The 12,455-nt window shown below is 34.3% G+C and overlaps 1 protein-coding gene across 1 annotated transcript in view; it reads left to right on the top strand.

The window, feature by feature from the left end:
• The window catches only part of EYS (eyes shut homolog), a 702,047-nt gene that overhangs the window by 373,987 nt on the left and 315,605 nt on the right, over positions 1-12,455 (top strand). Inside the window, 1 exon segment of the mRNA XM_031057597.1 lies at positions 1-71. This exon segment is cut by the window's left edge and continues 30 nt beyond it. Coding sequence (XP_030913457.1) covers positions 1-71 — 71 coding nt within the window.

Raw genomic sequence — 12,455 nt, forward strand, 5'->3', positions numbered from 1 at the left:
TCTGGCTGTGTCTATGGAACTTTGGTCTAAACATGTCTCTCCTGATTTACATGCAGGAGAAGTGTCCCAAGGTGAGTAGAAAGAGCTTCTGAACAATGCATATATCAAACTTCTTTCCTTGTTAATGCTTCTAAAATGGTAAGAATATTGGAAATATATTAATTTTAATTATTAAGATTTTTTAAAATTTCATTTATTGCCTTCTATTTTTCTTGTATTTACTGCAACATCCTTTCTTAATTGCATTTATATGTAACTGCAAAATTACTCTTTTTTCTCAAAAGAATTTTTCCCACCATCTTTCACATCCAATAAGGAAAACTCCACTTTCATTTAGCTGAGTTTTCAGTTTTCCAGAGTGTACAATTTCATATGCCTCATATTGTGTTCAGTAATCTCTGATTCTAATGCCAATCTTCCCTTCTTCCTTGGCTAGTCAGCAGGAGAGAAAGATAATTTGCCTTACTCCATGGGGACTTTGATTCTTTTTTCCTACGTCGCATGTTTTCTGAGTGCTTCTTTTTCTGTGCATTTAGATGTTTTTAGACTAAAATACATATTGGACAAACCTCTCAAATCCTCTGCCATTCTAATTGTTTGTAGTGATGGTTTTGGGATGCCATAATTTGCCTATCCTGTTATTTTAAAACATTCAAAAAAAGTCAAAAGTAACAGAAGTGCAACATTTTATTGTGGCTTCTTCATTTTACTAAAAATAGTATTACAAAGGCATTCTCTTTACAAATAGTTTCAGAATTTTTTTGCTTATATACGTCTTCAAAGGGATTACTTGTATAAAAAATAAGTGGAATCCTGTTTTGTTGTTGGCGGGGGGGGGGGTTGTTCGGTTTTTGGGGTTTTTTTGGTTTTGGTTTGGTTTGGTTTTTTTTCGATTTTGTTTTGGTTTTTTTGGGGGGTAAATGAGTTACAGAGAATGTTGGTTTTTGGTATACAGAATTCTCTTGGGATTGACTGATTGAGTGATTGATTGACTGAACTGCTTGTTCTGCCTTTTCCTTCACAAGAATCACACACTCATCTTCCCTTTTTCAATTGATATTGTCTGACTATTTTTCTTCCAAGACTGTCTCTTAATAATCATCATTTTCATCACTTATGTTCTTTAAAGAGACAAACATAAACTTGACGAAATGATTAGGTAATGTTAAAGATCTGACAACATAGGAAATTCAACCAATACTGGAGACAAAACTGCATGATCCAGACATGGAGATCTGTCATTCATGAAATCCGGGTACCTTCTGAAACACTCAGCTGAGTAAGGTATCTCAAGAACTACTTTTCACTGACATAGTTAACAGTACTTCTGAGTTCAAAACACATCTATTTGTAAAAGTAAGTGAGCCTCTTAAAATATGTTAAAAACAATCTGCTCAAGTGCTCTTATGTATATCTTCTTTCTACAAAACCTTCAGGTATAAAATTACTGATGGATTCTGAAAAGTTGTCATTGTTTGAATCCCCTAATGATGAGATATCCTATTTAGTTTTATTGGCACAAGTCACATCTGTGCAAACCGAAATTTGTAAAATTTTAATGACGAACCATTTATTTTTACATACCTGTTATCCTGCTTCAAGTTCTGCCTTATACAAGTATATTAGCTATACTGTACTGAAACAAATGGCTGCTGTGCCTAATAAAGAGCTGATGAGTTACCCTGTTACCTGGACTGCACAGAACATCTGCAGTGGAGTAGGTTCTGGCCTTTATCAGCTGGTGTTCTGTTGAGTTCCTCATTCCTATTCAAAGAACCTTTTTGAGGTGGTGGGGTGTTTTTATACAAAGATAAAAGTGCCTGTCAAAGTTCCAGGTGCTTGGAAGACATTTATTGTCACCAGGCAGCAGCTGATATGGTACCTGCAGCTGTACCTGACACAGATGGCTATTCCTCACCTTCTGCCACACAGGCTACTCGAGCAGTAGAGAAGCAGGTTGGAGGCTGCTACAATGCTGACAGGAGATCAGCAACTCAAGTTTCACCTCCCTATAATAATCTTTTCAGGATTTCAGGTGTTCCTTTCATCATACTTGCATATAAACTCAGGAGGTATTTCTACCTCTTGTGTATGTATTTATAATATTATAGTACAGGTTATAGTACATGAGTATATAGTATAGAAGTATAATCAACATTTTTTTATGTAAAATAGGTACAGAGAAAAGTTTATATCTCTTGAGGTAAATTTTTTTGTATGTAGTACAACTAACATGCCATTTCTCATTTCACAATGATACAAATGATGGCTGCATTTTTTAAGAGAAGTACTACTTTTAGAACATTGCAACATTTCAGAAATAAATTCAGGGAATTAAAAGGACACATGAAAACCTAAGAATTCTGGAATTAAATATTAGGGAATATTGATTGGTTTGGTCTACATTTTTATATTATACTTATATAAAAGAGAATGAATACCCATAAAGCCAAGGAGAGGGTTTTTTGCTTTTCATTCTTTGCTTGAGGGCTTGTGTCAGAAAAAATGACTTTATATCATTGATTTAAAGCACTTAGGGGGGAAAAAGTATTTCTAGACCAGGAAAGATATGTATAAAGGTGCCAAAAGACAAATAAACCATTTTTGTGGGGTATAGAATACAGTTATTTTCTTGTGAATGCTTGTCTAAATAGATTTCATTCTCAGTACGCATACATAAATACACCGATCAAACCCATGCTGCCAGAACTGCCTCCTGATACTGTGCCTGTAGTCAAGAGGTCAAGTTGTCTGAGCATACCACTATGGATCTCCACCCGATCATATGACCTAAAAGTAATATTATTTACATTTTTTGTTGCTGCTGTAGTTGTTGTTTTGGGGAGTTTTGTTAGTTTGATTGGAATTTATAATGGAAAAAATAGAAAAGGAATAACGATGCATCCCCAAAAGTAAATAGCTGCCCTTATGCATAAGTAAATCTATGTCTTTTTTATTGGAAGAAATAAGACTATTAAAAAGCTAAGTGAGAAATGCTCTTGGATGAGTAAAATCTTTAATACATAATCCATAGTGGAAGAAATGTGTCAAGCTGTTAAACCTGTTGTACTCATCTATAATTACAGATTTTGTGTATTTGTTAATAACCTTTATTACTAAATCTTGAGAAAAAATACTGATGACCCACTCAGATAAATTGCAGTCTCTGAAAAATGGGAACTACATACTTTTCATATATTTCAGAATAGTTGTTCTCATATGACAATCAGTAGATACATTACAGCAAGTTCTAAGATACCTTAGAGTAGCAGGGATCTCTAGTAAAGGGCTATGAGAGATGAGATGTATCTTGCAGAAAAATGTATTTTTGATCTGGTCTCCAGGTGTGCTTTTCAACTGCCATGATATTGCTTGCAGCAAATAATGTTTTGTAAATGCATTTATTCTTAGGAAAAAAATATTTATTATTACAGAAATGCTTTCATGTGACCAGAGGGGATGACCTAAGTTCTTAACCATATGTCTGTTAGCACTCTGTGAAATTCTGTGTGACTTTTTCACTTTCCCATGCTCTGCCACCAAGTAATTGCCCAATAAGCAACCATTAACATAAATTGAATGCAGGGAACTTTTCTCTCTTTGTCTCTCTCTCTCTCTTCCTTCCTTCCTTCCTTCCTTCCTCTCTCTGTCTCTCGCTCTCTCTCTCTCTCTCTCTCTCTCTCTCTCTTTTAGGGCAGCCAAGCATTGAAACAAGTCCAGAGAGATTGCAGTTTCCATCCTTGGAGATATTTAGAATTCAACTGGACAGCATCCTGAGAAACCTGTTGTAGCTGACCCTACTTCAGTGGTCCCATCAAACCTCAGTTATCCTGAGATTCTGTTGTACCATGTAATGGTTAGGACAGAATTGCCCTTCAGACATTGTTTATAAAGACTCTTAGAATTTACTACTATGCAAGTATCTAGTTAGTCACCAAGAGTGGGATTCATCTTACCTATAGCTATCCATTCATTAATCTGTGTAAACTATATCACTGTAATAAATGAAGAAAAATTGCACCATCTGCTTTAGATGTCTGTTCTGGGATAGGATGCAAACTTTTCTCCTTTTCTTAATATGTACTATTCTGCTGCTTTGTACTTTTGGTTTTGGCAAAGAAATTGAATATTGCTTTGAATATTCTGTTTTTGTAATGTATGTGCATTGTAGAGCTCACAAAGACATTTGAAAGACAAAACCCAGCAGAACCAGACATGAATGTTAACAACACATCTGCTATTATGCAGCAGCTAACTGGATTTACTTCCATTAATTATGGAGAAAAACTTTCATTAAAAAAATACTTTACTGAAGTGGATTTTCATCCGCCTATTGAGTCACCTACTGTGACTGCCTGTGTTCAATATTTCATTATTTCCTTTAAGACTTTCCTTTCCTTAAGACTGCCTAAAACAGGAAATATGTCTGAACATATCACTAATAGTCAAATTGGTGCATTACTACAAAGTTCTTCCTGTTCAGTATTATTTTGTTTAAAATCTTGCTCTGCAAAAATTCCAGTTTTGATTACATTATTGGTTAAACACCCCTAGAATAAAGCAAATTTCAGGGTTTTGGATTTTACACACTGCTTTTCTTTATAATGTAATGCTTTTTCAGCTTTCTCCTTAATCAAGTTCTATTCAATTACAGCAGGGTACACTTGGTTCCTGAAAAATGTTGAAACTACGTGATGCCTTTGCCTCCTAATCTGTCTTTATCATATTGAATTGTTTATGTTATATTCACTGGATTTGTCATCACTCTCATTATTCCTTTAAGCTTTGTCTTTCATCAGTTTGGCCAGACATATTACTATTCATTCCATTGTAATTTCCCTGTTCTCACTATCTGTAATCATATGCTGTTTTTAAACACGTTATTATATCTGTCACATCAAGAAGGTAATTACTTTTGACATAGTGAAGTTACTAGCTATGTAGGTTAGCATGGAATTTCATGCAAAGTGAGTGCTTTGAACACTGATCCATTATTTGCACTTTATTTGTAACTGCTAGAAGCTTGAACTTGGTAATTTTCCAGACCTCTTTCACAAGAAGTCATTTTCCCTAGAGTTCTGATAAAGACCTAGAAGAATAATCACAAGCCTGGCCTACTTCTGGTTTTACTTAAGTGCAACCTGCTGCTCTCTAGGCAAAAACAGCTTGATAGTCTGCAACTTTTAAGTGTATTTTTTACTCTGATTGCTTTGTGCTCAGACTTCTAAGCAAGCCAGGTAAATAGGAAGATCTGTGGGAATTCTATGTAAATGGCTGTCACAACAAGAAAAAAAAATTAAGAAATTAAACTTTCATTTCGAAACTATACATAATTTGACATTTTCTAGATTTCTGTATCAAAATGAATTTAAATTACCTTTTGAGCTGACAAATATCTTCGGCTTTCTAATCATCAAAAGCGTTCTAAATGTCTTCTAGACTATGCATTGTACATCTGCTCAGAGGCTCGTGGTGCTCGATATTCCCAGCTACTTTAAAGCAGAAAGAATCATGATATTGGGAATAAAACTCTTGGCATACCTGCCAATGACAGCAGATGTTGAGTTTCAGGTATGAAGTAATTTGAGAACAGTATTTATGCCACTCAGTATCTCCTGTCATTTGGAGTTTCAAAGCCAGCGAGATCTATGAGCATCATCTACTCTGGGAACAGGGAAATATTCAAAAGCATCTTCTGTGTTTGAAAAATATTACTCTAAGAAACTTCCTACAGGCATAGTTAACTTCCATATGATTACAAACAAACAAACAAACACACACAAACACAAAACAACAAAATATACATTTACCGGTACGAGTATTTCTGGGTTAGGGAAGTTTTTTTTCTTGTAACTCAAAAGATTTTCCTTGATTTTTTGAATACTATCAGGATTCTATGTTAAGATTGATTTATACTGTAGATTTTTGAACCAACCAAATATATAACATGTGGGCTAACATTCATCAGCATAGCAAGTGTACTGTTTTGAAAATCTTAAAATGTCGTTTGTGTAGCGGGTTCTGAGGAGCCTAAATCAATTTGGATTGCTTTTCTTTGAAGAATAGCAAATAAAAGATATGAGGTGTTCCATGTAGCTCACACTTTGCACTTACATTTCGGAGCAGTTATTGAATTAATTATGCTTTGCTCTTAAACCTTATTTTGAACATATTGAAAATAAATCATAATTATCAACTTCTGAAGTTTAAAATAAGAAGGGATTTTAGAGTCATGAGAACCTCTGAGTAAGTCTTTCTCTTATTATTTATTTGGAAAACCTATTATTTGGTATAATATGAAAAGTATCCCAAATGCACAGATTGTTCCTCAGAGGAACTGTTACATTCCCTGGAGTTAAGTAATCCTTAGGGATGATTTAGCAGCATTCAAAGTGTAAACACAATCAGTTCAGCTTTTTCCTCATCTTAGTTGAGGAAGTGGAGAGATTCCTGTATGACTCCCTTGAACAAGTAACTGCTCACTGGCAGTGGTAAGCTCTGATATTAATTGGGATCTGAATCAAAAAGAGCAGCACAACAGGAGGGTTGCACTATTGGATTATAGTGCAAGGTCTCTAGTTCTGTAATTGAAAAACATTGTTCAAAATCTTAGCAAACCTGACCTGTAGTCACATTTATTCCTGAGCAGGAATTCACATTTAAATAATGTGAATTCCTGCTCAGGAAAAAAAAAAAAAAAAGGAAAACAATTCTTTCCCTTCAGTTGGGACCTCTGCTTACATGGACATTAGTAAGATAGAGGAACTGTTGGCCAACCATTATCTATAAGTCCTGGTTTTGTTCTCAGATCAGTCATATGTGTACAGATGTAAAGATGTTAGTGTGCTGTGGAAAATAAAACAAGGGAAAAAAACAAATCTTCCAAAATGCTGTGATATGTGTTTGCAATGAAGCAAGTTGTAGGATGGGGAGGATAAAACAGAAAAATTGTATGACGTAGATGGATGGGGAATATTGTAGGGTCAGGAAGGACAAGACAAAACAAATGTATACACAGTGAGGTAACAGGGGATAGGATATTCAGGGTGACACATTTAGGAGCAAGACTTGAAATAGTACATATTATTGGCCTGAAGAAAAAGTACCTGTACTCTTCCTCAGCATCTGCCAATGTATAAGTCTTAAAAATTTCCATATTTACTCTGATAGAAGCAAGAGGTAATACCTTCTCACAAGTAAAGCAGTATCCCTACTACAGTGTGCCATGTTGCCTCACCATTTTACCTTCTCATTATCTCAAATTTTAACAGCCTTGTAGAATTGTGAGCAACAGTGGCTTCTGCACCTCAAACCTTTGACCAGAGGGGTTGTGTTATTTCAGGTAGCCAGTAAATCTTTATATGCAGTTATGGAAAACATAAAATGACTTCATAAGCCAAAAGTACTTTTTCTTTTGATGTCACATGGGTCAACATGTCACAAAGATTAAACTGATTACTCAATACTCTTGAGATAATTGTGCCTGCTTAACAGTAAGCTGCCCTGTGACTTGCTTTGGCCTCCCAGCAATTTTTCATATATAGCTTTTCTTTTTTTCCTTCTTGAAAAGAAAGGCACAAACACATTTTTCACTATTAGTAAATATACAATGTGGAGCTGGAACAATTTTTCTCAAGTCTTTGTTGTCTTAGTTCTGATTCAAAAATTAGAGATGCTTTAAATACCTTTAAATTACAGTTCCTAACACTGTCCATTTATGTATAACTAAGCAGTTGCTAAGTGCTTGTTTGCAGAAGAGAAAGGCTATGCCTATTCTGCATATCTAAATAGATCAAGAATATACCAAATGAAAAATATTTCATTGTTCTTGTGTGCTGGAAAAGGCTGCTCTCCATCTAAAGTTTGTTCTTACAGCTTTTCAGTCATTATTTTCTGTTTTGTGGGCTAAAGAAAAAAAACTTATTTAGCCTATCTTGGCCTGATTTATTGTAAATGTTCTTTTTTTTCTTCCAAGCTGGGCAGGTGCAAGGTTGTTAATCCTTACTTAGATCATGATTTGCTTTTTAGCAAACTGTCATATATTCAAATACCAAAGAAATGCTGCAGTTTAAAGTGTCACAAACACTAAATCATACGTCAGTTCAGTCATTGTGTGTATCATAAGCAGGTTTTACACTATTAACTCTAAAAGAATAATTTGACAATGACCTTGTAGAACTATTTACTGTTCAGAATTTATTTAGTATCACAATAATTAAGTCAGGAAACTTTGCAGGGGGGATAAAATATACTGAAGGTAGTCACTTTAAAAATATTAGTTCCTATCCAGTCTTTCAGTATATAAACAGGACTGAAAGAATAATTTTCCTTACACAGAACAGCAATTCTGTTCCAGTGCTGTGCTTCTATCATAGGTAACACTGTGTCTTTAAATCCTGGAGCCAATTTCTCACCCATAGTACAACACCATTATCCAGCTGAATGCTGGACATTTGGTCCAGAAGGATACAGTGAGGCACAGTATGAAAATCTGTGCTGAAGTCCAAAAAGATTACCCCTAATGGCTTCCCTAGATAACTAGGTGAGTTACCCTGTCGGAGAAGGAAATCAAGTTTGATAAGTGGGACTCCCTGTTCCTGAGGCCCTGCTGGCTGTGACTGATGACTGTGTTGTCCTCCATGTGTTTTTCAATACTCCCCAGAACTGTATATTTTCCATGATTTTAGTGGGCATTGAAATGAGACTGACAGGCCTGTAGTTTCCAGGGTCCTCCTTGAAAACCAGGACAACATTTTCTAGTTTCCAGTTGGAAACTCTGGATTCCAAAGACCACTTGAAAAACATCCATTTTAATGAATTATTTTGAATATATTTATCTTTGTAAATATTAGTAAAAATAATAGTTATTTTTATTGGTGACAGCAGTTAATTGCTTTTATACTTTAAAATAGAAGCACTATGAGGGAAGTGGAATTTTAAACAAAAGACAGAATTACTAGTGGAATGGAAGTAAAAATAGAATTTTTTTTTATACACCTCAATATAAAAAGATATCTAAACATTCTTTTAAGAATTAACCTCAGCATGACTGTCAGTATCTATGTTTGAATTGAGGGATAAGAACTATCCAGTATACATTCTCTTCTCTGTTGAAGAGAGAAAAAAACCCTCTGATACTGGGCAATCTGCTACACGTTTCTTATTCTGAATGGCATTTTTCAAATTTCATATTATGTAGTGCTCTAGTATTTCCTCTGAAATTTAACCTTAGCACCAGGAGTTTCAGTTTTTCTGATGTTTGTGGCTTCTGCAAACCCTTTTCATATAAGTAGAGTATGTTTCAGACCTTTAGAAATACCATGACTTCCAAATCTGAAAGACCATCAGCCTCCAAAAATATAGAACTCTTCCAAGATGCATTGCATCTGATTAGCCCACCTATCTCTCCATAAGTGCATATAATAATTGGAAGAGAGAGAATCAGTACCTGTTTAGACACTCAGCTGGAGCTTTTAGCTGTGCTTGTATGACATCTGGTAAACAAGCTTCACCTGCTGACTAGGTTTATATGAATGTGGTTACAACACAGGTTCTTTTAGGCCAAAATAGATTTATTTTCTATTGAATTAATTTTAGTTCTTTGAAATTAAAAATCTTGAATTTTGAAATTAAAGAATATAAACTAAGAATTTCACTATCAGGATTAGAAATGGACTTCATTTACTATACTTATTTTTACATTGGTATATATCAAGAGGCAGTAGGGGGAAAGAAGTGAAGGGATTTAAATTTTTTTCCATATCATTCATTGAAGCAGATAGATCTATTCTACTTATTTCTTAAGTTGATTCTTTTATCTATGTTATTTTTTTTTCCTCTAGTAGTCATTTGCCTTTTATATTCTGCCTTTTTCCTTAACCTCAGATGTAGAAAGGAAATAGAGTATCAGTGGTGCTCTGGTGCTAAGTTATAATCCAGACCACCTCTAAAATTGTGAACCATTAAATCTTACAGCTTTTATTTAAGACTACTGGACAGCCATCACATTGAAAGATAGGTTCCTGTTCAAGACTGAAAAATAGAGCCAAGTTCTATAATACTGATTCATCCAAAATTCCTTAGTTATGGGAGATTTTTTTCACTGTGACCTCACTGGATTTTTCTTCCACATTGAACAGACTTTCTCAAGATCAAGTAAAGAACTGTTAAACTCTGTTATTTATCTCCTATTCACTTAAAGATAGTAGCTTCAGGAATTGTATAAAACAATATGTGAGGACAAGGACTTAGCAAAATTTCAGAATTTACATTCCTATATGGTCAATAGTCCAGGCAATGAACCTCAGTAGCTCACATAAATAAAAATAGAATAATTGCTTGGTTAGAAATTCAGCCTTCAAACGTTTGTTTAAGATTTAGATTGTTAACCGCATTTTATATGTATTAAAATTGTCAACTCCTGGTTAAGGAATAAAAACCACCTGAACCCTCCAACCACAGTATGTAGTGAAAATTATACCTACACTGAGTATGGAGCACTTCAGTATAAATTCACTGTATTTTACTTGAGCTGCTTCTACAGGCAAAGTGTATTATTAGATAATCAGTTGGATAATTTGTTTCAGTTATTCTTCCATGAGCTAGTATGGCTGATCAGGAATTGGCACTACTGGCATAGAAACTGTGCATTGAATTTTGGTTTAGAATGAGACACAATGTCCTTTATGTCTGCTTTGTCACCTTTGGGTTTATGTTTGTCTGCCTACTCCAGCCTACATCCCCAAATTACTGCTGGGGTCACAGGAGAGGTCTTTGAGACCATGGGAAAGAAATGGCTGTAGACACCCTTCTGGTTTAAAGCCATGCCCTTTCTGTTTCTGTTCTCTTCAAAAGCACACTAACATGTCTGACACAGCAGTACAGTGAAGCACTTGAACAAACACATTGTTTGGACATCTTGGAACTCATAGAAATTTCTGGGTTTTCAAAAAATGAAATGCTGCAGCTTTCCATCTTCTGAGATGGAATTTGTGCTTTGGGGCATCTTAACACATTTATGGATTTTGAAGTATTAGAAAACATTGCAAATGCCAGCATCCCAACTTCTGAAAAAGAGTTCTTTTTATCTTTTCAGTTTTTATAATTATGGTTACAATATCTTCTATATTTCTTCTGGATTTTGAAGATCTTTCTTTTTTTCGTTCTTAAATCATTGAGTCTCATTTGTGCTGTGTAACTGTGTAGAATGAATGTTGGAAATGAACAGAAAATAAATGTAAACAGGGCCATGTCTTTAGTGCAGTAACAGCTCTGGTCCTTTGTGTGTTTTCTTATGATAGCTAGAACCTCCTTTCTTTACCATATTATGAAATATTTCAGACATCTAAAAAATATTGGCTACAATATGCATTTCTAAATTTGTGTCAGTAACTGCTAGCTTGAACCTACTTCATCATTACTAATATGAGAGTCAGTAAAGGCTCAGAAATGAGAAAAATATGTACATATTATAATCTGCTCTTTCTCAACTGTAAATAATGTTGTACTTAAGTCTCGTAAATTTTAGAATTATGTTTCTTTGTAACCAGTTACTTCACTAAAATATTTACTTAGATTTGAACATAAATGGTACAACTGTGTGCATCAGTGAGACTTCCATTGAATAGATGAAAAAAATATTTATTAAGGTACAAGTAAAACAATGAGTACTTCTTTTAATTGCTCTGATTATTTATAATATACTTTTAAACTTGCCAGTTCCCATCTAGTAAATAAATAATACTCCACGAGTGACTTTTTTTTCCTGAGAGTCTCCCATATAGTAACAGTAAAAAGTTTATTGGTGTATCCACATGCGGCTGGTATTGCACTCATCAATTTGCGGCATTTTTAATTTTATATTTAGGTTTCTTGTTTTGGTTGTCTGTGCCTGTTGTGTTCTGGAACATATCCATAACACCAAATATAAACAATTTTCACTTGAGCTCCAATGTTAATAATGAGATACTGCTTCAATGTCATTAGCAGAATTTTCATCTGAAAGGCACAGCTTTTTTTTTTACTCCTCAGTGTTATAAGACTGCCTATAAATATCTATAAATATCCATGTTTCTGTAGGTATACATTTCATAGGACAGCAAATTCTGTGTACACTCCAACAAGTATTTGCTGATGGGTGTAACGCTTCTGGTCATGAACTTGATTTTACTGTATGCAAGTTGCCCTCAGCTAGCTGTATATGTTTTGTTACACCAATTTTAAAATCTTTGTAGGCTTTATGAGTTTTTCTTTCTAAAAATGTAGATACTTTCTTTGTGTATATTATATATCACTCATATACATTTTTTCAGGGCTTTAGTGTAGTTAACTAAAAATTGCCTTTATAAAATGTATTTTTTTTAATTAGGAAAAAGGAGCAAATAAAGTTTCAGTGAGTTATCATTAGATAAGGTTATTTCAAGTGATTTTTACTGAAGCACCTTCTTTACTACTTA

The sequence above is a fragment of the Geospiza fortis genome, unplaced genomic scaffold (genome assembly GCF_000277835.1).
Source record: "Geospiza fortis unplaced genomic scaffold, GeoFor_1.0 scaffold264, whole genome shotgun sequence".
NCBI lineage: Eukaryota > Metazoa > Chordata > Aves > Passeriformes > Thraupidae > Geospiza > Geospiza fortis.